Raw genomic sequence first — 26,207 nt, forward strand, 5'->3', positions numbered from 1 at the left:
GGATTCTTATTTGGATCATCTATATCTATCGATCCATATCCATATGGCAAACATGACAGATTTTCATTCATCCAGATCCACGAATGAATCCCCTGGGAAGAAAGAATATTTATTCATAGTATTCATAAGTAATACCTGGCTTGGACCTTTGTCCAGATCCGGTGAATAGATTCTTTCTTGTCTCGTCTTTCCACCAAGTTTACTGTAAATCCCCTCTGCAGTTTTTGCGTCATCCTGTTGACAAACAGACAAACGGTCAGTTCATAAACAATATTTTCGTTCTTCTTCAAATTCCTTCGTTCCCCCAGTTAGCCGCCACCGTCGTCACTGATACACGTGCAGTCGGCGTGGGAGCGATCTGGTTACTGTGCGATGGGAGACACATGGAGCCGGGACAGCGGAGCGCATCAGATAGTCGCTGTCCGTTATGATTATGAGCGGTCAAACTATTCATGAGCAGATTATGTGGTGAATCGAATCCCAAACTCTTCCCTCTGCAACGTCCCTCCCTCACATGATGCGAGAACACGATGCGAGGATCTTTTCCAACGAAGAGTCTGACGGTTCACACACACACACACACACACACACACACACACACACACACACTGTGTTCGCCGCGTCGTCATCCATGTGGATTCTGTCCCTGGAAGAAGAAAAAAAAAAAAAAAAAAATCTTGGAAAGAGATTCAAAGAGGACGATTTGAAGATGTCAAAGTGCAGCGAGGAGGGCGGGCGATGAAGAGACGCACGTGTGTGTTCAAACACAACAGGACGGGAGTTTGCTGCTAAACATTGTTATCGTGATGTGATACAGGCCGGCCACACACACACACACACACACACACACACACACACACCCACACCCATACCCACACACACACGCGCACACACACACACACACACCCACACACCCATACCCACACACACACACACACACACACACAAAAACACACACACACACACACTTCGTTTAACAGCTTGACACGCGAAAACAGGATATCTGCGTTCCCACATTGGAATGCTCTTTAGGATGTAGCTGCTGCAGCTGCGTGTGTGTGTGTGTGTGTGTGTGTGTGTGTGTGCGTGCGTGTGTGCCAACAGCTGGTGCTGTGTGTGTGTGTTTGTGTTATCTCTCTGTTTGCTCCGTCAACATGGCTATCAAGTGCTGATAAATGCTCCTAATAAGATTCGAGGACGGCGACGCTCCGAACAAACATCCAGCAGCTGATGTCGGAGCAGCGTTCCGCTCCGCTCGCCATGTTTACATCACGTCAGCTGACTCGTCACTGTCGCAGGCCGCAGTTGTTGCTCATCGGCCTCATTGAATTCTGAATATGCAGTCTTGTCATCTTTTTCTTATATAAAGGAAAATCATTTTCCTGTAAAAGAAAATGAGGAAAAAAACGAATGATTATTTTCACTAAACATTAAAGTTATTTTGGCAGTTATGGATTGTTTACGTCTCGAAGTCGCTCTTAACAGCCGATGTTCTGTCAAATCACCTGTGAAGCACTTGACTTGTTTTGAAAGGTGCTATATTAATAAAGTTGATTGATTGAATAATAGTGATAATCAACCGTTTGGTTGATATAAATGATAACATTTTTGGACTATGAGCGAAGAATAAAACCAAAACACAGAAAATATTCCCATTGAAAAAGCTGTTACAAATAGTTTTTATGATAACGAGGCCGCCTCACGGGGAAAAAATCCCTCTGCTCTCTGATTTCTCTCCTCTCACGCTTTGGAATTTTTGTGAAATGGCCAGTGTGCAAAAATTCCTCCCGTTGCAAAATCCGAGGAGGGGGCTGAAGAAATGGATCTTTCAAAATGAACGACCTTCCACAAGAGAACCGCCCAAAAACTTTATGAACCAGGAAATGTCCGAGGTGAACTCCACAACGCCCGGCTGCTGGTGCGTGGATCATATCAGCTCTGTGATACTTATCAATAGGTTATCTGAATTATGGAGGAACCAATTCAGAGATCTCTTTAATTTCAAAGCCAGAAAGCAGCCGAGGCTTTTTTTATTTACCTGAACGAGTTTGTTGGCCGCGGATTCCGCTCCAATTTAATTCAGTACGAGCTCGTTAAGTTATATAGACTTTGCGGACTAACGGAGCCTGGTGTTCCAGGTCCAATAATAATGAGGAAAATAAAAGGTCTCCAGACGTGATGGCAGGATTTATGCTGCGAGCAGATGTGTACAGATGTTGAGCTTACAAAACTGCAGTCGACCCGTCACGCGCCAAACTGTCCCGATTCCCCCTCGTCCATCCGTCTTCCCCCCGATTTCCCATCTCCGCTGTCACGGCTCCATGTGGCTCCAATCCCACGGCAACCAGACCGGTGCCGCTCCGACTGTACATCGGCACGTCTGTGATGTCGAGGATGAGGGACGGGAAGAGAACGTTGAGTGGGGTGTGACAAAGCTGGCTGATGGGGGGGGGGGGGGGGGGGGGGGGGGGGGGGGGGGGGGGGACAAGGGTCACATTCCAAGATACTGAGTTTCCAAGGGAACGAGAGTGGCACTCAGAGCACGCCCCTTTGTCCCGATTCCACGCCAACATGTGGATGGAGTCTTCCTCGGTCCATGTTCCATCCTTCCATAAGGCTTCATGGAAATCGCTTGTGTGGGAACGTTCGGATCTCAGTCTTTCCCTCAACTTTCCTTTTCCACAACATCCGCAGTTGAGCTGGAACGATAAGTCGATTGATCCTCTAGTCGATCAACACAGAAATCAACGACATCAGCTTGGCCTGAAGGAACTCCTGGTGTTTCCTGCATAACGCTGCGTTCAAACTGTACGCACAGCGATTTTTTGGTGCTGGCTACGTGACCCAAAGCCAGAGTTTATGTGTGTGTGTGTGTGTGTGTGTGTGTCATCTGATTAGCCGGCGGTTGATTGGATGGAAAGTTCTTCGCTGGTCAAACATGATCTAACTCTGGGAAAGAGCCCCACATCTCTGTGCTGGCACAGGAGGGAGGGCTTGTTAGTGTCTGCTCTGATGCTCCCCCCCTCCCTCCCTCTCACACACACACACACACACACACACACACACACACACACACTGATATCAACCCTCCCGTCCGTTCGTCAGCTCTCATTTCTCCACCAATTCCACAGCCTAGGGAACTCTTTTCTCCGCTGTCCACTAATCTCTGCCCCCAATTATCTCCTCCATCTTTCCACCCACAGTTGCCTCCTCGGTGAACCTCCGTCTCATCGACCGGGAACGTCTCTTGGTCGTGACCTGTCATTATTGCTTTTTTCGTGGATGCGAAACAAACCCACAGAAACCCATAATCACCCATGTCCCACTTCCTCCAGACTGGATCACAACATAAAAAAACTGACCTCGTTGGAACAGCTTGTGTGTGTGTGCGATCGCAGGTCGTCCGTGAACCAATGAATCAACCCGCTGAGCGCGGATCTGGCTCCGCGTGCAGCTGCCGAATGGAAAAGTCCTGGGAAAAGAAACGAGGCGGAATCAAGAAGCTGTCAAGCGGCCCGGTTAGAGACCACGGACTCCTAAATAATCGCGTCGCTTTTTGGTCGGAGCCGAGCGGAGAGGGTTGAGACAGCAGATGTTGGCACGGCAACGGCCGCGTCTTTAGCCTGTCGATGAAAAACGTCGAGATCTGCATCGCGGGCGACGGATGGGGTTCGAACCTCGGCTCTTGTGCTTCTCGTCTCATTATCTCAGTCGACTCCGGTCTCAATTCAAAAAGCTCACTTGTCTTTTGCACTGATCTAAATCAAAAAAACTACTTTCAAGACAACTCGGGGCCAGAAAAGACACGTGGACGCGCTGGACATGTTTGGACCCAACGACAAGAGCCAATAGCGACTTGGAAGTCGAGGCCCCTTTTGTCCTCAGATCGGGATTTTCCTGCCAATGGGGGAAAATAAAGTTTCGCGTGGCCTTAATTTCTTGGACAAAATGTCCGAACGACCCCGAGGACCAGTCGTTCTTCTGGCACCAGAAGATAAAAGAGACGATTTCTATTTGAGGCTTTTGAGGCACGAGACAAAGTGAGACGGGGGGAACGTGATCCTTCACCGGGAGCTTGTGATCCCACATCCGTCGGAGAGGGTTTTACTGCGTGTGCGTGTTTCCCTTTCCCCGTGTTTCTATAGTCCGAAACCTGCCGCGTAGAAATGACATTTCACACGTGAGAATATCTGTTCATCCAAAGTCCAGGTCGGGAAACGCATCATTCTGAGAAAACCCTTTTACTAAGTTATGTTTTTTTGGCGAATACTGTTCTTTACCCCACCAGAAATATTTAACTGACTTATTTGTAGAATATCACATTCTGCCTCAGTTCAGTCCCAGAGGACACGGGAACATATATCTCAGTCCCTATGTTTTGATAAGAATATGTCACAAACAAACAATGCGGAACATCTCGCAGCAGGAAAACACAAACACAGGCCGAGTTTCACAGCCCAGGGAGTGTGTGTGCGTGTGTGTGTGTGCGCGTGTGCGTGTGTGTGTTTCTAAGTGAAAGTGTAGAGAGTGTGATTTTTCCCAGGAGGCAACAGTGTGTTTATTGTGGTCGCTGGTGACACAACCAGCTGCTCATCTGCCAGAGAAGCAGTGTCACACACACACACACACACACACACACACACACACACACACACGTGTGACAGGCAGGAGCGATGTCAGGGAATCGACACCACGGTGGATAGATTCCTTTTCTTGTCAAGAAGTAAAAAACCAAGATCAACTCATTTTAAATGTTATGTTTTTTTTTGCCTTGACCGTGTTCAACACATAGACCGATGTGCTGAAGTGTCTGAACTGTGGATAACATTTCTCTCAGCAGCGACAAGCAAGCTCACACGATTCAGTATCGGAAAAAAATGGGCTTAAAATGACGACAATATTCTTTATCGCAGACACTTCGCGGAACAAACATAGGTCGTCGTGCAAACGTGTCAGTGCAGACGTCTGGACCCAGCAGACAATAACACTGGTAGAGACCCGACTCATCACTTGAGTCAGACTGACACACACACACACACTGACTCAGCTGCCCACCCAGACTCTCCATCCTCCGGTCGAGCTTCACCCTCAACCCCGCGTTTGTTTTCTTCTCTGACACTGAATGAAATCGTCCAGTTATTAAAAAGAAGACAGACTTTGCTCCAGAACCGGATCCACAGTGTCATTCTTTAAGGTTACTGTAGGTGAGAGCAACACGTCGGGACTACAAATCATCCGCAGCTGTTTGTCCCCCTATTTACATTGGTCGTCACGCAGCAACCATCAGGGGCCCGTTTATTAAAATCCGTTGCGGTTGCATCTCCGGGCAGATAGAAATGATTAAGCACGTATGTTATGTATATGGGGTATTTCAACAGCTGTTTGCCGCGAACTCTGTGGACGTGATGATTCTTATCGTTGCCTCTTTCGGCGTCTTCTCTGCTCTGGGTAACGAAGACGAAGACGAAGACGTGATTCCCTGCAAGAAGAAGAATATTGCAGTTCAGGGTGACACTACTAAAAAGATGTCATAGATTTGCGCACTTGCCGACGCCCAGTCAGTCCGGCACACGCAGTCAGGAGCCATCGTATGTGACGCCGTCCTGGAATGGTTGTTGGATTTGTTCACCGTTAACCTGGAACATTATATTTCAAACTTCCTGCTGATGAACTTGGGAATGATTGACTCGACTCGCCTGGAGCTTCTCCGTCCGTCTGTGTTCACAGGTGACTTGAGAGAAACTGGAAAGTCCTGAGCTCCTCTCGCTCCTTTCTTCACTTTCTCTCTCGTCTTCTCTTTTCTTCTCCGCCGGATGACGAGAAACAGAAACTTAACCTTTGGAACAAGAGCAAAAGTTTATGGGGAGTTCATTTTTCATTGCCTCTAACTTAGATGATCTATATCTCCCATAAAAAAATCAAAAAAGACATGAAAGCTATCGTTTACTCTGATTCTTTATCAGGACTTATCTTTGCGGCTTTGTTTCTGATCTGTTGTTTTTTAACGGCGACGAGGAAGTGAAAAGAAAGAAATGAGCAGCGTGTGTCTGCAGGCGGGACCTGCAACCTTATTTCAACTGGAGGGAATCCAAAACAGCAACATTGACAAAGAGAGAGGTCATAGTTCCACACGCAAAGACTGGGAGTGGCAACGTGTCCTCACACACACGCACACACACACACACACACACACACACACACACACACACACACAATCACCTGTAGGCACGCACAGAGGCATGTAGCTCACATACTTGCCAGGTCACTCGCGGCATTCCTCGTCACAAAGGAAAGCCAAGAAGTTCACGCACGCACGCACACACACACACACACACACACACACACACACACACACACACACACACACACACACACACACTGTGCAGACACTTTGTACCGGGACAGGGAGGAAGCAACTGGGCTGCCATATTGTGGCATTAGCGTCTCTAAGCAGAAGCAGACTAACTCCTGGATGGGTCCTGAAATGTGTGGACCATATGAAGAGTTACCATGTCTTTGTTTTGAGGGGGGGGGGGGGGGATAATCATTAGCTGCGGCTCATTATCACATACTTTGATATAATCCGGTTGTGGGATTCAAACGCTCCCACAAACGGGGCAGACGCATGTGGAGCGGGAAGTCGAGGCAGGCCGCACGGTGAGAAGCTTCGTTAACGGACGAGGGAGAGTGGTTTTCTTTGGTTTCACTTGTGAAGGCTTGTCTGTATCTGACGGCAACAAGGACGAATTCGGTTCAATGGAATCTGACGTTACGTTAATATCTCCTGGTGTGTTTTGCGCCCGACGAGCCCCTTTACCTCCTGACGCGACTCAAACAGGCGCCTGCATTTACTCCCTCCTCGTCGTCAAGTCTCCGAGACCAATCCTTGTTCTTTGATGATTCAAAATCCGGGGGGGGGGGGGGGGGGGGGGGGGGGGGGTTGTGTTATTTTGAAGGGTTTGCGTCAAGGCTCCCAGCTAAGTACATGCTCATTAGAGTTCAAAGAGACGACGTATGAGAGGTGGGGTTGTCATCGGAGGAGAGCGATTCCAAATATGTGGGATTCTGGCGATGGCTCTCATGACGCCTTATTGATCACAGAAAGATGAAAGATGTTCGGACTCATGAAATAGACAAAAAGTCACACGCACGCACAACAGCGCTCATTGTTCCCCGTCGGGACTCGAACACGCGGTGGGAAACAGAAACGTCCCCGAGGTCGGGATCCCGTTTCACCTTTTGTTCACTGCGCCAAAGACGGCTGTTTATGTTTTAAAGTGAAGCCTGGACCTGGACGAGGCCGACCCATCTCTGCGTCATCAAGCACCTGCTGCCGTTATCCCTGGACATTAACCAAAAGACCAAACACCAGCATTCCTAGATGACCGGCGTTTGGAGGAGAGACAAGCGAGCCATTGAGAAGTGGGACGAGGAGGCAGGTCAGTTGGGAAGTGGAGGATCAGTGTTGCTGGTTTTTAATCACCAGAGTCAGGAACTTCCTCGGGTTTCACGATGGACGGAGATGTGAGGACATACTTCCGAGCCGCACAGTGAGCCTGTGTTCACATTCAAGTCCGACTCCAGTGCGTATCCAGTCGAACCGAATGAAGCGAACACCGATGCTGGCGCGTTGAGTTCGAGGGCCTCGAGTCACGACGCATGTTTCAAAAAAAAAAGAAACAGGAGGTTTCTGTGCCCTGATCCACTGTGTTTGTGTAGGAACACAATGTTGATCCACTGCTCATAATCCTCGTAAATACCTCCATGTGTGTGTGTGTGTGTGTGTGTGTGTGTGTGCGCGGTTGTGTCTCTGAAAACTCCTCTGCAAAGTTTCCCGATTCGCTTCTTCAACGTTGAGGCATTTACGAGAAGGGCAGAGCGGAAATAAATCTTAAATAAATAAATCAGTGTCCGCACCACGCTGGCCGTCTGCCAGACACACACACACACACACACACAGACCTGTATAATCATATCAAACACAAGCACAAATCACAAATATAAACTCAAGCATGTACGTAAAAAAGAAAAGTACATAAAGGTGCACGCGTGCGTGGCACATAAAAAGACAAACCGACTCATTGTCGCCTGCGCGCGCACACACACGGCACTTAATCACCAGAAGCTCGTGGCTCATGCGAAACAATCCCAACGACTCTCCTCCCGGTCGAGGCGCTGCAGGGTTTTTGTTACATTTTTCTTCTAACGATCGCTTTGGGCCGGTTTTTTTTTCCGTACAAAGAGTGAAAAGTCAGAGTGCAAACGTCTGAGTGCAGCCGCGGAGCCGCGCTGACTCGCCCAGGTCTCAGCTCAACTGTAAAGTGGCGGCTGGTTTGAGCCATAAATCATCAGCAGAACCAGTTCATACAGTGGATAAAATGATTTTTTCACCAGGTCTCGTTAATTCCAGCAGCACAGCCGCTAATCACGCTCCTGCGAACATTACAAGCTGTTTAAATAAATACAAAAATCACCACACGATGTAAACGCAAGCTGTGTTTTACTGTGAAAGGCCGACTGAGGCTTTTATTGTGAAGGCCTCGCTGACGGGGAGGGTTATGGCTAACGTGACCAAGTGTTTCACGGCATAAGGTTTTTATAAAGGTTGGACCAGAGAATTTTCTAATATAGGGGAATACTTACTTATATATTATAATATTTACTTTGTATGATGCTTCTTCTTTCTTTCTTTTTTTCTCTCTTTACCTTACTGTTACTGCCTGTTAACCCTCCTGCCCGGAGACGCGTTACACAAAACCCTTTTAATGACACACAGCTTTTTGCACTCCGCTGCCAAATCACGCTGAAAGCTCGACTACGTCGGACACACGATGCGTGGGCTCACCCAGCAGGGGCGTAACTCAACATGATGAAGCTGCTCGCTGGGCTTTATATCATCTGCTGCTCTTTGTGAATCGCACTGCCTGTGTGTTTGGGTAAAGTGATTTACTGTACGTGCACCGCCGCAGCTGGCGAGGCCTCAGCTGTTGTTTCCTGCTGCCGCTTTCTGTCTCGTCCTGAAACGCAGCCAATCATCACATCACATCGCCTCACCTTTGACCCCAACCTCGACCAAAACCTGATTCTAACCTTCACCCTAAAACCAAGGGCCCTCGCTTTTTTTGTGACACGGGTCCCACGGGAGAGTGTGTGTTCAGGTCAGAGTCCCCACCGGGATATAAAAACAAGGACCCACACTCTCGGTCCGGACCTCTGGCCTGGTGGATTTGAGTTACGTGGGGCTGCCTTCTCCTCTTCCTAATCCCTTCGAATTAGAGTTGTGGACTGCCAAGTAACTCCCACAACAGCATGTTGCGCGCGCACACACACACACACACACACACACACTATTGTGGCAAAGTGGCCCTCTGAGATATTCTTTTTCAGGGTTCGGTGTCCAGCGGGGGCCGGCCAAACACACACTCCATTCCACACACACACTGAGGGCAGGCCACACACGCGGGATGGACACACACACACACACACACACACACACACACACACACACACACACACACACACACACACACACACACACACACACACACACACACACACACACACACACACACACACACACACACACACACTCTCAGCACAGGGAGGGAACAGTGGTGCATTGTTTGCTGCTTCCTGAGAGAGTCAGAATCTGGATCACAGGAGCTCTGTCAGCCCCGGACCCTTCCTCTCGCTCCGGAGCCCGGTCGTCGTTCAATCCAAACCAGCCAGTATTGGCCGAGAAGGGATAATAAAAAGCACACTGATAATGATTTTCCAAAAGCAATGGAGCATCGGGGAATATCCCAGTTTAGCCCTTGTGTCTGGAGAACAGTAGTTAGCGATAAATTATTCAAGGTCAGGACTCAAAGTCCTGAAATATCGCTCCGACAGTCTGGGAAACATTTTCAATCTTTTCGCTCTTTTGGCTTTACAGTTTATCCTGCACTTGCATCATTTTTCATTTGGAAGTATGCTATATATAACTTGGATAACTCAAAATGAGATAATGATCTAATTTATTATCAAGAAAAGTCTGATTAAAGTATAAATAAAAGAGATGAAGATGCCAACTACAGTACTGGACACTGTTAGCAACAGATTAATAACAACATATCTGAGGTTGCAGCTTCTTCTATCAGTGACATGATCTGCTAAAAGTCCTTTTTTTATGTTGTTTATTTAACAAAATCAAATATAAGAGTCACTTATAAATAATCTTAGCCAACTGTAGCTATCTGCTTGAGCAATTTTTTATTTATTTTTTGCTAGCTAGCAGACTAGCCTGTTGGCTAATTAACCGAAACAACCAAATTGAAAAGCTAACGAGCTAACGTATTGACACACCCTTGGACCTACACTGTCTTTAATAGAAAAATATCAGCAAAGGTTGTTTACTCAAACGGAATAAAAATGTCTTTATTTAACAAAAATGCGCAATTAGCCTATTAGCAAACATGAATGTAGCGGGTCGTTTTTGTACCGACTTTAGAGAATGTTCAGGTGTAAAGTGTGTGTGTGTGTGAGTTTGTTATAACGTTAGTTTTTTGCAGCCACGTCGTCATTCATCATTCCAACGCTTGTGTTGTTTCGTAAAGACGACACGTCAAGTGTGCCAAAATGCTACGAGCTGGCTCATCGCCTGCACGGCTCCGCTCTGTCTCCGTGCGACCAGACATCTGCAGACGCTCCGACCCGTGGACCACGGCCCCGCGCGCATGTAGTCAACTCCGCTTAACGGCGCGACAGAGAGCTACGTCAGATTTATGGGTCACAAATGATTTTAGCATGTGTTAGCTAGCACTCGGCCGCTCCACGCAGCGGGCGGACTCGACCTTTGCCCGGGAGCCATGGGAAGGACGAGTCATCGGCGTCGACGCGCCGAGAAAAATACGTCACTCTGGGGGACGGACGGACATGAATTTGAGCGTTACTTGCCAAAAAATATGCAAAAATGTGCCCTCAGAGAGTAGTGAAGTATATTTTCATAAGGAGGCAAAAAGCACAAGTGCAAACCAGAGAACGGCTTCGATTACAGCTCGCCTGTAAGTCCTTGTTGCGGGGATTGAAGTAATCAAGCAAGTCTTTTGTCAGGAGTAGTTTTCTATCAAAACACACAGACGACACAGTTCTATTAGCTGAGGCTGACCTCATGTCGGCTTATTGATTTGTTCACGTTGAATCATCGGGGTGTGACTTGTTTCCCGTAATGGGAGCTAACGGGGCCAGTTTTACAATTCGGGGATTTCTGGCGAGAAAGGGAGTGCTGGATTTGGCAGAGAGAAGCCGAGCTGTCGACGGAGCCCTCGGGAGAGAGGAGGGGGGGTCTCCATGTTTAAAACCTGCGGAGCAGTTCCAGTTGCATGCTCCCAGGGCACGGTGATGATGTAGAGGCCGAGTCCCCCCCCCCTCATCTCTGGAGGCGAGCGTGTCCGCACTGGCCCCGCGATCGCTCACATTTTCCTCTCTGCTCTCCAAACAGCTTTCGCTAATTCAGAAACACAAGGAATACAGGAAACGGCTGACGAAAACACTCGTCCTCCGAAGGAGCAGAGGATTCTTTTGTGCTGATGCAGATCGGCGACGGGATGGCGTGACGGAGCGAGACGTGCGAGGCACCGCCAGCCGGGCCGCGCAAATGATTTGGCTCGCGGCGATTGGTCGGATCAGGGGGAGCGGATGAAGAATCCAGGGGAAGTATCGTCCGGGGAGACGGAACTTGGAAGGAGGAGAGAACCAGCTCGGCTCCCTTGGCGTCGGCCGTGACTCTTTGCTCATTCTTAAATGAGCGAAAATAAACGCTGACATAAAACAAGGTTCTCCGAGCCCCTAATTCTCTCAGCAATGTGATGAAACAAGTCCCAAAATCTGTCAGGAGGAGCCGTGTGTGTGTGTGTGTGGGGGGGGGGGGGGGGGGGGGGGGGGGGGGGGTACAGCTTCACTAATTATACACTATACATCATTTTATGGATCCTACAAGACAGCAGCACATGAAATTCGAACTCGGCAACAGCTGCAATAAGAAGTAGGGTAGAAGTTAACATCGTCAAGCAGCAGCTCGTGATGCTGATGTTCAGTTTACCTTCAAAAGAATAAAGATATTATTGTTGTTTGAACGTTGAAATATCGATAAGAATCTGAAGCGACGCCCATCCCTAATTCCTAATCCGTCATAAAGTGAAATTTGACTTTATGTCGGATGACATTTGAGAGGGAAAAAGAAAATAAATTCAACAACGCGGCAATAACCTTCTCCTGAGCCTCCGACCTCGTGTCCTACTGGAGCAGAAGATTGAGTTCATCTCCCAGCGCGGCGTCTTTATCTGCTCGCTCACATGGACAAGACTGTTTCCATAATGGATCAAACACTCCCACACCAGCCCTGTCAGAACTTAATGGACTCGCACAGGGGAAACACACACACACACACACATAACAAAGAGTCCGTCGACCGGGACCACGGAAGGGGGGGGGGGCTTTTTCGCGGGAGGCTCCACAAAGAAGCGAAGACGACTTCCACCCCGCTCGTTGCGCCGAGCGAAACTCGGTCTCAGTCGCGCCAGTGGCGAGCTGTCATCACACCGAGTCTCGGCCCCGACGTTTCACCGTCAGCCGTTGTTGTTGTTGTTGTATTCAGATGATCTGGGATGACCGACTGTGCTTTCCTTGAATATTGCATGACCACCGCAGCAAGGTCAATCCTGTCAAAATGTCCGAGAGGGAGCCCACGCTGGAAGACAGCAGGCGAATCACCGGAGGGTCTCGCAGAGAGCGAGCTGATGACTGTGTTCGTCATACTCATGTTCATGCCTGGTCAAGTTCTAAAATCACACAAATGAAGACACTTGAGAATGAGCTTTGTGCCAATACGTCTAATTCCAAAACTGTGCCCTGCAGAGAAAAATGGAATTCTACTCATTTTCCTTTATCTTCTGCTAGAAAGCATCAAACGCAGTTTTGGATTCAGCCTCGGCCACACCATGTCAGGTGCACAACATTTTGAGACGTTTGGAGGATGTGAAGCTCCAACAGTTTTGGAAAATGGCCTCGCCTCGCTCACGAAAAGCCTCGGAGCGCCGACCCCAACCCGGACACACACTTGTAGCAAGAATGTGACCCGACTCCATCGGAGACGGTAATATCTTCTAGGATTTAATTACCATCCGCCCCCGACTGTGAAGCCGATGGAAGACGCGAGTCATCCGGCCTCAGGGCCGGGCAACATGTCGAGACTGTTGGGACGCGTGCCCCCTCGTCTTCTCCTGCTCGGTTTGAACTGATTTACACACTCCGACGCATTCAGGCGCACGGAACTCGCTATCTCCACCTCGGGGAACGGGCCGATTCGCTCAGGCAGCAACATGAAAAGCATCAGGACGGAGAAAAGCAGTGAGGAGGGGAGGGAGGGAGGGAGAGAGGGAGGGAGGGAGGGAGAGAAATATGTTAATGTGAGGAAACCGCGGAGAAAGAAAACAAAGGGGAGAAGGTTTCATCAGAAAACGAGGGTCAAGCGGAAAAAAGAGAGTGGTGAAAACAAAGAGCAGTGCCCCCCCCTCTGTTAATCAGAGCTCGTCACATCGTCATTAGCCGGGCCTTCGGAGCGTGACGCCGACCAAGCGCCCCGAAGGCCGGAGGGCCGAACCTCCTCCTGCACAACGTCTCCTGGACTCCTTCAGATGGAAGCTGCCGCTCATACAGGGGGCGGGACAAAAGGGGAAGGGAAGACATTTGGCCGCTCGCCTCCCCCCCCCCATGGGGATCGTTCATGTAATTGCCTCTCGTTAGATGCACAGCGTAGAGAGTCCCGTGTGTGCCGGGTTGACTCGGGACCAGAGGACCTTCTTTCGTCCCGCCTCCCCTCCCCAGTGCGCCTTGGTTTACGTTCTCCTCTCGGGTTGTTTCAGATCCAATTTGTCAAACTCTGTGTTGAATCCAGAGTTTTTGTTTTCTCTTCCCCTTCTCTGTCTTCGCTCTGAGCTCGGGGCCTCAATGCGAACCTCCAGTTCCCCTCAAGGACAGAGGGGGGCCAGAGTGAAAACACATTGCGGGGGGGAAACATGCCGCACACTCGGGGAACGTCTAAAGAGCGAAAATTTGCGAGATAACGTTATAGAAGGACGGAACTAATAACGAGGACCACGTGCGCTCGGAGACATCAGGAGCGCATGACGCGCTCCGATGCCTCGCGAAGGCAAAACATAAATAAATAAAAGTAATGACGCTGGGGAACTTATGGGGGCAGAGGAGGTTATGTGATTGGTTCCATTCCGTTCAGGTTCCCTGAACAAGTTAGGGGCTGATTGTCACGACAGCTCTATGAAAGGAGAGGTCTCGGCCGCGGTAACAGGCGACTCACCACAGCGAGACGAGGCGTGATGGAGTTCTCCTCTGATCGTCATGTCATGTTTGCAGCATTTGAATTTGTCCTCCGTTCACGTGTCTTCGTGTCATTCGCCTGTTTCATTTTCCCGAGCGGGCTCCTTGTTCGGAATTTGTGATGGATGTTCTGAAAAACCGCGCTGTCTTTTTAAAATAAATAGTTATGATTATATATTATTTACACAATATAAATATACAATGATGAAATAACAACAACTGAATATGTAAAATGTCATAACAGTGAAGTCGTGTGTCTGTGTGTGTGTGTGTGTGTGTGTTGATTGTTTCGTACAGTTGATCCCATCATCTGTGACTATTTACTGTAGATACATAGGAGCTGTTACAGTATGATGTCATATACGAACAAACAAAACAGCATGTGGACGAAAAAGTTGTAAAGAGACGTGCTGGCAAGAAAAAGCAGCAGCAACAATATGTGGAAAAACATTTTTTCTTTTTCTTTTCTGGAAAACGACGTCGACAGTTTCACAGATGCAGCTTGTGTGTGACGGATCTGATCCCGGGATCACACAGGGATTAGGTTCCTGCAGCAGCCGTTTGAATTTAATCTACCGCCGCTAATTCTCTGCTCCGTGTGTGTGTGTGTGTGTGTGTGTGTGTGTGCGTGCGTGCTGCAGGTGCGTAGCCAGGGCGTCACCGAGGAGCTGAAGTGCCTGGGTCTGCTGAACGTGCTGGATAAGGACCAGGACATCCCGGACCAGCTGGCCCAGGTCTTCGGAGAGCCATGCATCAAACTGGCCGAAGGCATCAAGGCGTACATCTCCAAGGTGAGAGGAGAGAAAACTGCCGCCGCCGCCGCCGCTCCGGGTTTGATCCCACACATACATGTTAGAGACATAAAATCCTATTCAGTGAATTATTGATTCATGAGGGAATCATAATCATAATCAATACAGCCCGACCGACATGAGCCTTTCACAGACACGTCGGTCTCCAGCTTATGTTTGACAGATATGAAATCTTTTATTGTACAGAACAAACTTCATGTTTACGTAAAATAAATTTAGTTAATGTTCTTCATTCAACTTCTTTATATTTGGTTGTTTTTGTGTTTGTTTTTTTATTTATAGTTATTAATGATAAAGTTCATGATTAAAACTAAAAAAGGTTCAACAACGACATTTTTAGGAATCATTGAAAGATTAAAAAATAAATAAATATATGTATATGTACTGAAATCTGTAATCGGATTTCTTGTACTCCGTAATATCGATATCTGCATCGGCCCCAAAAGCTTTTAATGCTTAATTATATTTACAATATTTGAATATAGTTTTTTTCAGGGACGTGGATTTGGTCGGAAACTAACAGACACTCACATAAATGAAATATTAAAGGTGCTTCACAGGGTCTTTCTTTCCTGGATTAAGGAATAAGCTCGTAGCGCGCCGTTGCTCCTCTCCCAGCCATCCGAACACATGGCGGACGGTTTCAGCGTGAAGGAATCCGCTCGGTTACACTGAGCGGAGAGACATGTGTGCGCGGACTGGTGCGGAACACCTCGTCCAGAAACAACGTCTCCGACCTCCAAACAAATGGCTGGAATTATAAATTATTAATATTTAACGGCTTTGGACGAGTTGTTGGACTAAGTTCTAATCTTTTGGACGCTTTATGGAACCATTTTTTATTAGAAACATGAAAACATTGCTTTTTATTAATAAGAATAATACCACATCGTCTCCTCGCCACGAAAAATATATAACGAGGGGGCAGCAGCGGGTATTAATCATGTGAATATGTACCTGCCTTTGGGAACGTTATTGGAAAGACGTGATGGATAGAGTGGAACAGGAACCTTTTTCCCTGAGGACACGGGAACGCTACAAAGCGAGGCCCCTCGTGCGGGCGTCAGGGCGAAGAAGACAAACCGCCGCACGTCCGTGATTTTCCTTAACGTGAAGCATCTGTGTCTTTGACCTCGTGGGGGCGCGGGGGAAATGTGACGGTGGCGAGCAGTCGGCAGTTTCTCACCAAACCGGCACCTGCCGGTTGTTTTAGGCGTGTGAAACTGATGACGCCGGACAGAGCCGAAGCTGAACAAAAGCGGTCGCCCGCTCGCGTACGAGTTGCTACAAAGCTCCAGTGGAGCGTCGTCCTCAACGTGTCTGATCGCAGACGAGCAGCAGTGTCACCCCCGCCACCAGAACACGCGTCGGACCCCTGTCGCAATTTTGAAAGGCTCTGGGCATCGAGGACCTAAATCATAGTTGTCGAACGGGACGTCTTGATGGAAGTGTGTGTGTGTGTGTGTGTGTGTCTGAGTTTATCACATGGAAGCTGTGTCAGCTTCATCACGTGACAGATTTTGACATGTGAAGAGTCTGAGATGAACTCGTCTGGAAGTGACTAAAGCTCGTTTGTGGCATTGGTGGGTTGTTGGGTTTTTTTGGAATAAGAATCAGCAGCTTCTATCGAATCGGCATGGGAATAGCGACAGCTCCGGGGAGGCTGTGGTTCGGGAATCCACCGACACCCCCCCCCCCCACACACACACATACACACACACACGCACAGACACACGCACGCACAGACACACACACACACACACACGCACAGACACACACACGCACACACGCACAGACACACACACACGCACAGACACGCCGTTCACGAGCCCACAGAGACGCTCGGCTGATACAAGTCATGTACTGGGAGACGAGGCCAGAAGGAGTTTTCCCACTTAGTCAGATGTCTGGTGTTTTCTCCCTCCCACTCAGTTCCTACCGCCTACTCACAAACAACCGCTGTCTGTCTGTCTTCATTCCTCTTTTCCCTCCTCCTCCTCCTCCTCTTCCTCCTGTTGTTCCCCTCACTGCTCCACTTGCAGCGATAGGATCCACGGCCCCGTCTCAGGACTAGACTGCATCCAGTTGTCGACGACACACGTCCAAACAGATTTACATCCCATTACTCATTTCCAAACATTCCACACATGGAGACGCTCTCATCGTCCGACTCATCCAAAGCCCATCCATTTCCATGTCAGCGCTTTCTTCTTCCTCCTTTCTTTCTGTTTTCTGAGGATGAATAACTGAGGTTGAGTTGCAGTTATACCATTTGAATCACACTGGTTTAACTGTGCATCTCCTCTGTGGCACTCTGGACTCTTTATTAAATTCCTTTTGGAACGTCACAACCTGTATGCAATGCGAGGGAAACCGCCATCAGCGTTCCCGTCCGTCTGCGCCTCCCTTCTGTAATCACCTCACATCCGCAGCACAGCTCCGAGAAACTAAAGAGAAACTTCACTGATAGTGAAGTGAAAATTCCCATTTCCATGGCAACGAGTTTGATGTGGTCAAATCGAGCGGATGTTAATGCAAACAAAAGTTGCTCCGGATAATTTCGCCCCCCAAAAAATGATTTGAAAAACAATACCAGTTTGCGTAAACAGCGATTTTTAAAAGATTGTTGGGGAAAGAAAATGTGATGGGAATATCTGTTCTCTGCAACGCAGTGAACAAGGTAAATACCCCAAACGTTGCTCTGAACATCCGGTCTGTAAAAACAGCGGGGAAAGGTCAGTGTTACACAACGCGTGTTCCTGACGCCGACGGTCCGTCCGTCCGTCCGTCCGTCCGCCGAGCAGCAGCAGCAGCAAACAGGTGTTGGGTGGAGAACAAGTTCTCTTTTGCAACAAGTTGGAATACTTCAGAATCCACATGGGTTGGAAACAATATAAAAACCCTTATTGCCGGGCGGGATCGTGAAACGGCGGATGGTATGAAAAGTGTTTTTGCGTAACTGCTTTTGGATGAAAAGATTTCACTCATAAATGTAATAAGAGTGAGACTTTCCATCTCTGCCACTAAACCTGAACTACAGCGCCGTCAAAAGAGCAACGCTGGATTATTCCCTCATCACTCATAAATCGTGATGAAACAGACGCATCTTTTGAAAGATCTGCACACCTGCGACTTAACGGTGTGAAACATGATGGGAGACAAGTTAGGTTTACTGTACGTACGGTAGCTTCGCATACAACTTCAACTTGGTTTCACAATTTCACCGTTTAATGACCAAAGGTCTGGAATCCTTCCAATCCGGAGTATTTACATTTCCCAGGGTTAGAGACTCTCTGTTGTTGCAATGTTGCCCCTTTATGATTTTCATCTTTTCAAGGAGCTTACGCGACCTTGTGCGAGTCCCCTGCAGTACATTCGACACAGCGGCACAATCCTCTATTTCTTTTCTTCTTCAGATTCTATCGTGGAATATTATTCGTTGACAGCCGCTGAGACCGACAAGTCCGCAGCAGATGCTTTCGGGTTTGATTCACTGATAAACTCCGCGGTCCGCATGTCTGCTAATGTCGGTTTTTATCAAACGGAGGATGACAAGCGATGAGTGTGAGAAGCGGGAAAAAAAGAACGAGGCGGACAGAGAAGAATGGAAAACTAATAAAAAGAGAAGGTGAAGAAGACCAGGAGGAGAGAGAAAGAAGTCCTGGCTGCAGTTCTTCATCTCCTGGAAGTTATTAGAAGCTACACGCTGGCTCCGCAGGACCATTCCTTTATGGAGGCCACATGCACACAGACGGGAATAACTGGAACCAGCGAGGGGAGCGATGACGATGACGTGACGGAGACGTGTGCGAGGGCATGATGATGATAATGATGATGATGATGATGATGATGATGATGGGATGATGATGATGGGATGAAACGATGCAGGCGCTGGAGGGTTGGATGAGAGTGTGTGTGTGGGTCAGAGGTCGCACGCAGAAAGGAGCCAAACGAGGGGGCGAGAAGGAAAAGCAGCTCCTCACAAACGGGAACAAATGAAAGGGAAGGAGGTTAAAGACAAAAAAAAGGTGTCGCGCAGCGTGGACACAAAAGAAAAGGGGAAGGAAAAATCATAACGAGGGAGTTACACCTCATGTATGTATTAATACGCTCTGATAAATATGAAGGACTTAAAGGAACATGTGTTGGGTGCGATGGAGTCATGTGCATTAGGAGTCGTTATACTCTGGAAAAACTTCTTCTCGGCACAGAGGAATTTCACTGGGGACGAGAAATATTCAACTGTAAGTTGAGTTCACATTAAATATGCGGTGCTTCCTCCCGTCTTAGTTTGGACGGTCTTCCGGTCCGGAGGATTCGGCTCCTCGGGGGCCTTTGATGCTCTCGCACCACATGTGGCGGAGTGTGACACATGCCGGGGGGGGGGGGGGGGGGACTTGTAATGGCATGTTTGTGACTCAGCTCAAGTTTTCCCAGTCTGAAGCCCCCCGGGCCCCAGCGGAGTAACATCTGCACCTACTGAGACAAATGGGCCGATACATCAGCTCTCAGCTTCCAGCCGCCGTGATGAAAAGCACTCATTATTACCAGCGCTCGCTCAGACGTCCTCCCCTGGGTCTCGGCTGTGGAGCGTCGCCGTCCATCACTCCATCGCCGTGCGGGCCAGTGTGGAACGGTTTATATCTGACGTGCTGACGTCTGCTCGTCGGTGTGTAGACGGCTCAGTGGCTGAACAGCGGTTAATCTGGAAGAAGAATGTTCCTCCTCCTCACCTTCAGGGACTGACCTCTCGGGCTTAGACGAGGCTTAGGAAGGGAAAACGGAAAAGCCGAGCCACACCCGCTCCTGGATCAACGGATTTAAATAGGAAAAATTCATTCTCCCTTGCGGCAAATAATTGTCGTGATGTGCTTGGGTTGCCGAGGCCACCGAGTTTCATTAACTCTCATTTCACCGCCGGTGGCTGTCGCGGAGCTCTCGACCGTATCACATGGTCCTCGTCTGCAGATAAGAACTGGAAGTGTACACGTGCGAGGTTTCCCGGAGGTTACCGTTCACATATGAAGAACGCAGCGGGAGATTGTCCGGGTCAAGGAACATTTCCGGAACATTCAGGCGAAGGGGGGGGGGGGGCCTGCTCTATTCTCACCTCGCAGCCGATGGCGGAGGTTTTCAACCCAATCTCGTGATCTTCGCCCTCGTGGTGCGAGAAGTCCTGAAGGTGCTCTGAAAACAGAAATGGACATTTCGTCAATTGGCGTTTTCCAGCCAAACGACTTTGTTTGTTCAACACATTACTTCAGAATAAAAAGCAATAGAAAACTATAAAAACAATAACTCCGCCGTCCACGCACACAGAGTCAAACAATAACAACTGGAACTGAGGTAACCAGACGTAAAAGTAGAGATAAAATACAGTAGAATAAAAGGATACAGCAGTAAAACAGTGTAAGTGATGTAACTAAATAGATGAATAATAATAAAATCAATAAAAAGGTGGGTCTTCTGATGTTTGCTTCATCCTCTGAGGCTGCTGCAGAGACGTGGAGCATCATCGCGATAGAAAAGACGCCTCGCCGACGGTTTTCATTCTCGACGCTGGGTTCCATCACAAAGCGAGTAAAAAGGTCGCGCCAAGACCCCGGAGAGCGTGATGAAGCAGCACAGAGATTATAGAATGAATTCTGAAGCAGCGCCGGTCCCCAGCTTCGCGTCCTTTCTCTCCCGTGGATACGAACAAGCTGCCGTGACGATGATCAGCTTCACCGCGGGTTGGAGAATTCCACCGTTCAACTGAGTCCAACTCTCACAGGAGCGTCCAGGGAAAGATGTTTTTATCACCGAGGTCATAGATCTACTGGACTGCTTTACACTGAAATGTGTTTCCAATATTCCCTCCCCCCGTTGTTTTTCTACCTCTCGCTCTAATGCGATCCAGTTCAACGCCGCCGCGAACTGCGACCGCGGAAACAAACATACAGTAGGGTTTACATTAGCACCTCTCTCTGACAGCCTGTCAGTCAAATCTGGACAATATGTAGTGTTGGACAAAAGTGGTCGTGTTGGATTTCATCAGATTTTATAGTTGTACCCAACAAAGGCGAGCGCAGAATGGGACATCGTCGAGCATGTGCTGGAAATTTGCTTCTAAATGTGAACAGATTGAAATGGCGGAAAGCAATTTTTTTCTCAATGGACCGTTGTCTGCGGAGAAGGCAGCAAAAACAAAAAGTACTCCTGAGCTCTCGACAGTCAGTCTCCATCGGAGAGGGGAGACGGACGTTCTGGCGTGAAGAGCTCCAGGAGACCTTGAAAAGGAGGAGTCTGACAAATGAAATCCATTCACTCCCTTTCTCTAGAACACAACAACTCGTTGCGTGGCAACCGGGTCGCCGATGAAGGGCGCGCGGACGGGTCGAAAGTTGAAATCCCTCGAATTGAGATTGTTCCGTCAAACTATTAATTTCACGGTCAAGAAAATGGACCTGGACGCTTCACTGAGAAACAGAACAGATATGTCATCTTGTCGTGTTATTGTTGAATAATGGAATAATAAAGCAGATGAATTAAAGAGCAGGAGACCCGTCCTGGAGGGTTCCTGGCCACAGGTCAGTTCCTGTAGAGGAACAATGCTCCGCTCCCTCGCGTCCCTTTGTCTTGACAGACGTTGTGTCTGTAAATCTGCCCCGCTGATGTCATAGCGAATATTTGGCTTCTGCCTGCCGATGTGAAACAGCTGTTGTGATCGGTGGTCAGGGTGCGGACAGACACGCAACAGGCCTTCAAAAGTTCCAACCTTCGGAAAAAACGGAGGAGCCAAAGGAATCCGCCGCCGCAGCGGCCTTTGAAGCCGAATGCGAGTTCTGTAATGAAAGATGGCACTTTCCTTTTTCTGTTTTTTTTGACACTGTATAATTTGCGTAATAAATATAACACAAAGTGTCTCTGACTCGCCTACGTCCGCTCTTATCTCGGGAAGAATCCGCTCCTTTCATCCCTCCCGCCGCTTGTCTCTTGTTCGCCATATGAGGGGCAACTCGTGTTTTTTAACGAGCGGACGGTTTAAAATAAACGCTGAAGTGGGTCTTTTCATTGAGGAACAACTCAGAAGACTAATCTACACATGGAGCAATGCAAATGGATTTTTTGGGGGCTGGGAACTTGCCCTGGAACCACGGAGGGACACTGAACTGTTTGACATTCATTCATAAAGCTCCGATAGAGAAGTCGGAGAGCGCGAGACACATGACCCGACTCCATCAGCACAGACTGAACGTTTCATTATCTTCAAGAATGAAAAAAAACAAACAAACAAACAAAACAAACTCAGGAGCGCTCTGATTCTGAAGTGATCCTTTAAACACGCGTCAGTCCGTGTCATCTTTAAGAATCAATGGACGACTGTCGATTGACACTACAGCTGTTAACCAAGAGTCGCCTTTGCTCCCGCTCACTCCCCGTCCTCATGACAGGGGGTGACGGGCCCCTTTGCGCAACACGGCGGAAAGTAGATGGAACTCCGCCCCAGACGACTGGAGCGCGACGAGCATCGGCCGGTGTTACGGCCGGTTCGTGTCGATCGCTCTGTCGAATCCGGACGATCCTTCATCTTAATCGTCGATTACGTTAATTACAAATACACCGTGAGGTACAACAGTGTATGAACGTAGGAGAATCTGAATATAGCTGCAGATTGAAACCTTTAATACTGAATAGGTTTCTGGGTGTCTCTCACGGTGGATGCTCTCTTTGCTTTTTCTGCTGTCATTAAGTCCATTTGTGCACATAATGCAAAATTACAAACTTGGGTAGAATTGAAGAAACACGACTCAACTCCGACACTTAAATACCGTGGTTGTTCTCTGCTTTTCATAATCAAAACCATCTGCGCTTCTGTCGGTGACATCGTGGCCCCTCGTGTTGCTCTGGTATCTGATCAGAAGACGAGTCTGCGCACTGTTAAATCACAGGTTTTAATTACCTTTCCTATCGCCACCGAAAAGGCAATCTTCAAAGGAGCACATCAATAGAAGGTCATCTCATCTCATCTCTGGCCCCGCCGAGGATGATACGGCGGAGGGCAGCGTGACTTGACCGCGCCAACGCGGTTATTTCGGGTGACGAACACTCGGCCGCGTCTGGGGTTGGTTTAGAGCCGGAGAAACCAGTGGGCCTCTGGGCGGCGATTGCTTATCTCGCTCTGCTCCACAGTCGGCCACTGGGGAACAAATGTCAGTCTCCGACGTGCTGTACACACACACACACACACACACACACTTTCAGGAGGGGCTGCCATGTTGTTAGTGATTTCTAGCTGATACACAAACACAAAAGACCCCTTTGTCCCGGCGGCGACCACCCTGTCGAGTTCCTGTCAGGCGAACGCTTAAACGAATGCTCCCCTCCCTCCGCCTTTACATCCGACCCCCTTCCCTCTAAGATGTCACGATTGTCCCAATGTACTCTTTTCGTTCTAAATGCATTCGTTCATATTGACTGGCGTTGCACATCACAAATATCCCCGTCTTCTTCTCCTTCTTGGTTTTATTGGTGGTTGGCAAACGGCGTCCAGGTGCAATACGTCCACCCACTGGTCCGGAGTGTGGACGCCCAGATGTGGTCTCGCTTCGAATGAAACGTCACCAGATGGGACTGAGTTAATTCAGTCTGTATTTCGTCGGGTACCCAGGTGGTAGTCACTTGTATAATGTGGCGTACACAGCACGTATTTCAAAAATCATATAATACCTCGCTCATTCTGCTAACCTATGCTGCATTCCATCGTACCTCGGGACTCGAAATTACGGTCCTCCGAGTCGGAAGCTGCAACTGGACCAACCCTCCAAGTCGGACCGTGGACTAGTGGGGGCGCTAGTACATGGCCGGGCTGTTTGGTCAATGTGTGAAATTGAAAAACCGCAACGTACTGTACGCCGCTCTTGCACATCAGCTCAATCTGTGTACTGAGGGGCCGGCAGGGTGGAGGCTGTGTAGTGTTCGCTTCACAAACTGCTCCTCCTGATAGAAAGTAGCTTTTTAGTAGTAGATTTTAAAAAAAAGGGGGAAAGAAAACAGCGTTTAAAGGTCCAATTATTTTTGAAAGAGCAAACGGCAGATGGGGAAACTCCCAGCACTCGGCCGGCTGCCGCTGGCCAACGCTGGACCGGGACCGGGACCGGGACCGGTCCGGCCAGAAGCATCACAGGTGCACTAATTGATTTCCTGGTAGAAATCACAGTCAAATCGTTTCCCAGCTAAATATTGTACTTAATTTAATAAAGTAATAATTTGTTGCTGCTTTGGTAAATGACCTGAACTGAGGCCAACCATGGCTTATTAGCCCTTAATGAGATTTATTACTCTCATCTCAAGGTCTCACACTGGCTTCTTTATCTCACTCCCCAGCGACGCCAACCATCTGAAAGGCTTTTCACTGCTCATGTGCACCATCTTCCATCGGCAACATCAAACTCCGCGCTTCACGAGCTGACGAGTTTTTCCTCTCCCCTTTCACAGGCGTTTGAAATCGTTCAAAATACGAGTCCGAGCGAAGCTGAATTGCTGCGAGCCGGAGACATGCTGACCTGCGCAGTCGCTGGCGTTATATAAAGTGAACACGCTTCGTTCGCTGTGAGGACACAGAGCTTTCTGTCTTCGACGGCCGGAGATGCTGCTCACATATTCCCTCTCGGATGAAACCGCGATCTGAATGGTCATGTAAGGCGAGGACAGGATGAACGGGTGTTGGGTCGTTTTCAACTCAAAAAACCGCAGTAACGTTTCCAGGACGTTCAGGCCGCAACACAAATGTCGTTACAGCATACTCATATAGCCTAATCTAATCTAATGCCTTTGTAAGGTAATTTCTCCGATAATCCCTTATTTGGTTGACCTCATGGAAACATCCTGCAACCCCCCCCCCCCCCCCCCCCCCCCCCCGCCTTTACATAGTTGTACTTTGGAGCGTTTACAGACCAAACATTGTTGTAAAGTCTTTGGCTTCGAGCCCCGGTTAGAAACTCAACAGTTGGTTTATTGGGATAAACAGGCCCGACATTGTCTCGGGTCAAACACACCGCAGGCTCTGCTGCAACCTTGAAAATGTGACATTTTGATCTGCGTCGGGTGAAGTCATGGTTGCATCACCGCAACCAGGGATGTGTTTGTTGATTGGCTTCGGATTAGGCAGTGTTTTCCTGGGAGAAAAATAAAAAAGTCCCCCTCGTCGGACAACCCCAGCCGTGAAATCCCTGCGTTCACGTCTGATACCATGTCTTGACCACACTTTCTCCTTGGCTCAGCCTTTTCTTTAAAAATATATATATTTCACTCTTTGTTTATAGCCAGTCCCTCGATGTGCAACCCACTTCCCCGACCACACTGCGTTTCATGCTGTCAGCATGAAAAATAAGATGGAAGACTCAACATAAACATTGTGAGATAAAAAAGCATAAACACATAACTCATACTGTGATGAATGAGCTCATTCTGACAGTCCAAACAACAGGATTCCCGAGGCTCAGCTCCCCGTGAGCTCGGAAAATCTCACAAAATTTTTGTTTTCATATAAATTCTTCCAAGGTCCTTGTTTTTTTCTACTTACTGTATTTTGGGGAGGTGCATTTGCTATAAACCACAGACAGGTGCTCTGCGTGAAACTGAAGCTCAGCTTTTGTTTTGACCTGCCAGACGCAGCGGAGGGGTTATTGGAGGTTGTGAAATAAATCCTGCAGATGAAAAGGGTGCAAAAATGTAAAAAAAAGAAGAAAAAAAAAGTACTGAACCGTACTGTACGTGGATCTTCACGACCAAAAATAAAATAAAAATCTGAGCTCTTTAGACAAAAAATGTCAAAAGACAATGAATCCATCCATCAATAGTGCTCATCCTTTGAGGGTCCCAGGGGGGCTGCAGCCTAAAAATGAATAATAACCCCTTTTTTAAAAAAAAAAACACCTGTACCAAGAACAGCTCAGCCCAGGACTCCCTCTCCAAGACGCATGAAGCATCACCTCCTGCGTCTGACAGATGATCAAACATGTTCGCCCTGACAATTTACAA

At 48.4% G+C, this 26,207-nt stretch overlaps 1 protein-coding gene and 1 long non-coding RNA gene across 2 annotated transcripts in view; one reads left to right on the forward strand and one right to left on the reverse strand.

Moving 5' to 3' along the window:
- LOC124850841 overlaps window positions 1-3,719 on the reverse strand; it is an 8,489-nt gene extending 4,770 nt beyond the window's left edge. Inside the window, exons 1-3 of the long non-coding RNA XR_007031895.1 lie at window positions 3,363-3,719; window positions 515-646; window positions 136-234 (exon numbers count right to left, since the gene is read on the reverse strand). This is a non-coding gene — a long non-coding RNA (uncharacterized LOC124850841). The remainder of the gene's footprint in view (window positions 1-135; window positions 235-514; window positions 647-3,362) is intronic.
- The window catches only part of tnfsf10l (TNF superfamily member 10, like), a 46,610-nt gene that overhangs the window by 5,566 nt on the left and 14,837 nt on the right, over window positions 1-26,207 (forward strand). Inside the window, exon 2 of the mRNA XM_035607952.2 lies at window positions 15,015-15,164. Within this exon, the coding sequence (XP_035463845.1) occupies window positions 15,015-15,164 (150 nt within the window). The remainder of the gene's footprint in view (window positions 1-15,014; window positions 15,165-26,207) is intronic.

Source organism: Scophthalmus maximus, chromosome 12 (genome assembly GCF_022379125.1).
Source record: "Scophthalmus maximus strain ysfricsl-2021 chromosome 12, ASM2237912v1, whole genome shotgun sequence".
NCBI classification, from domain to species: domain Eukaryota; kingdom Metazoa; phylum Chordata; class Actinopteri; order Pleuronectiformes; family Scophthalmidae; genus Scophthalmus; species Scophthalmus maximus.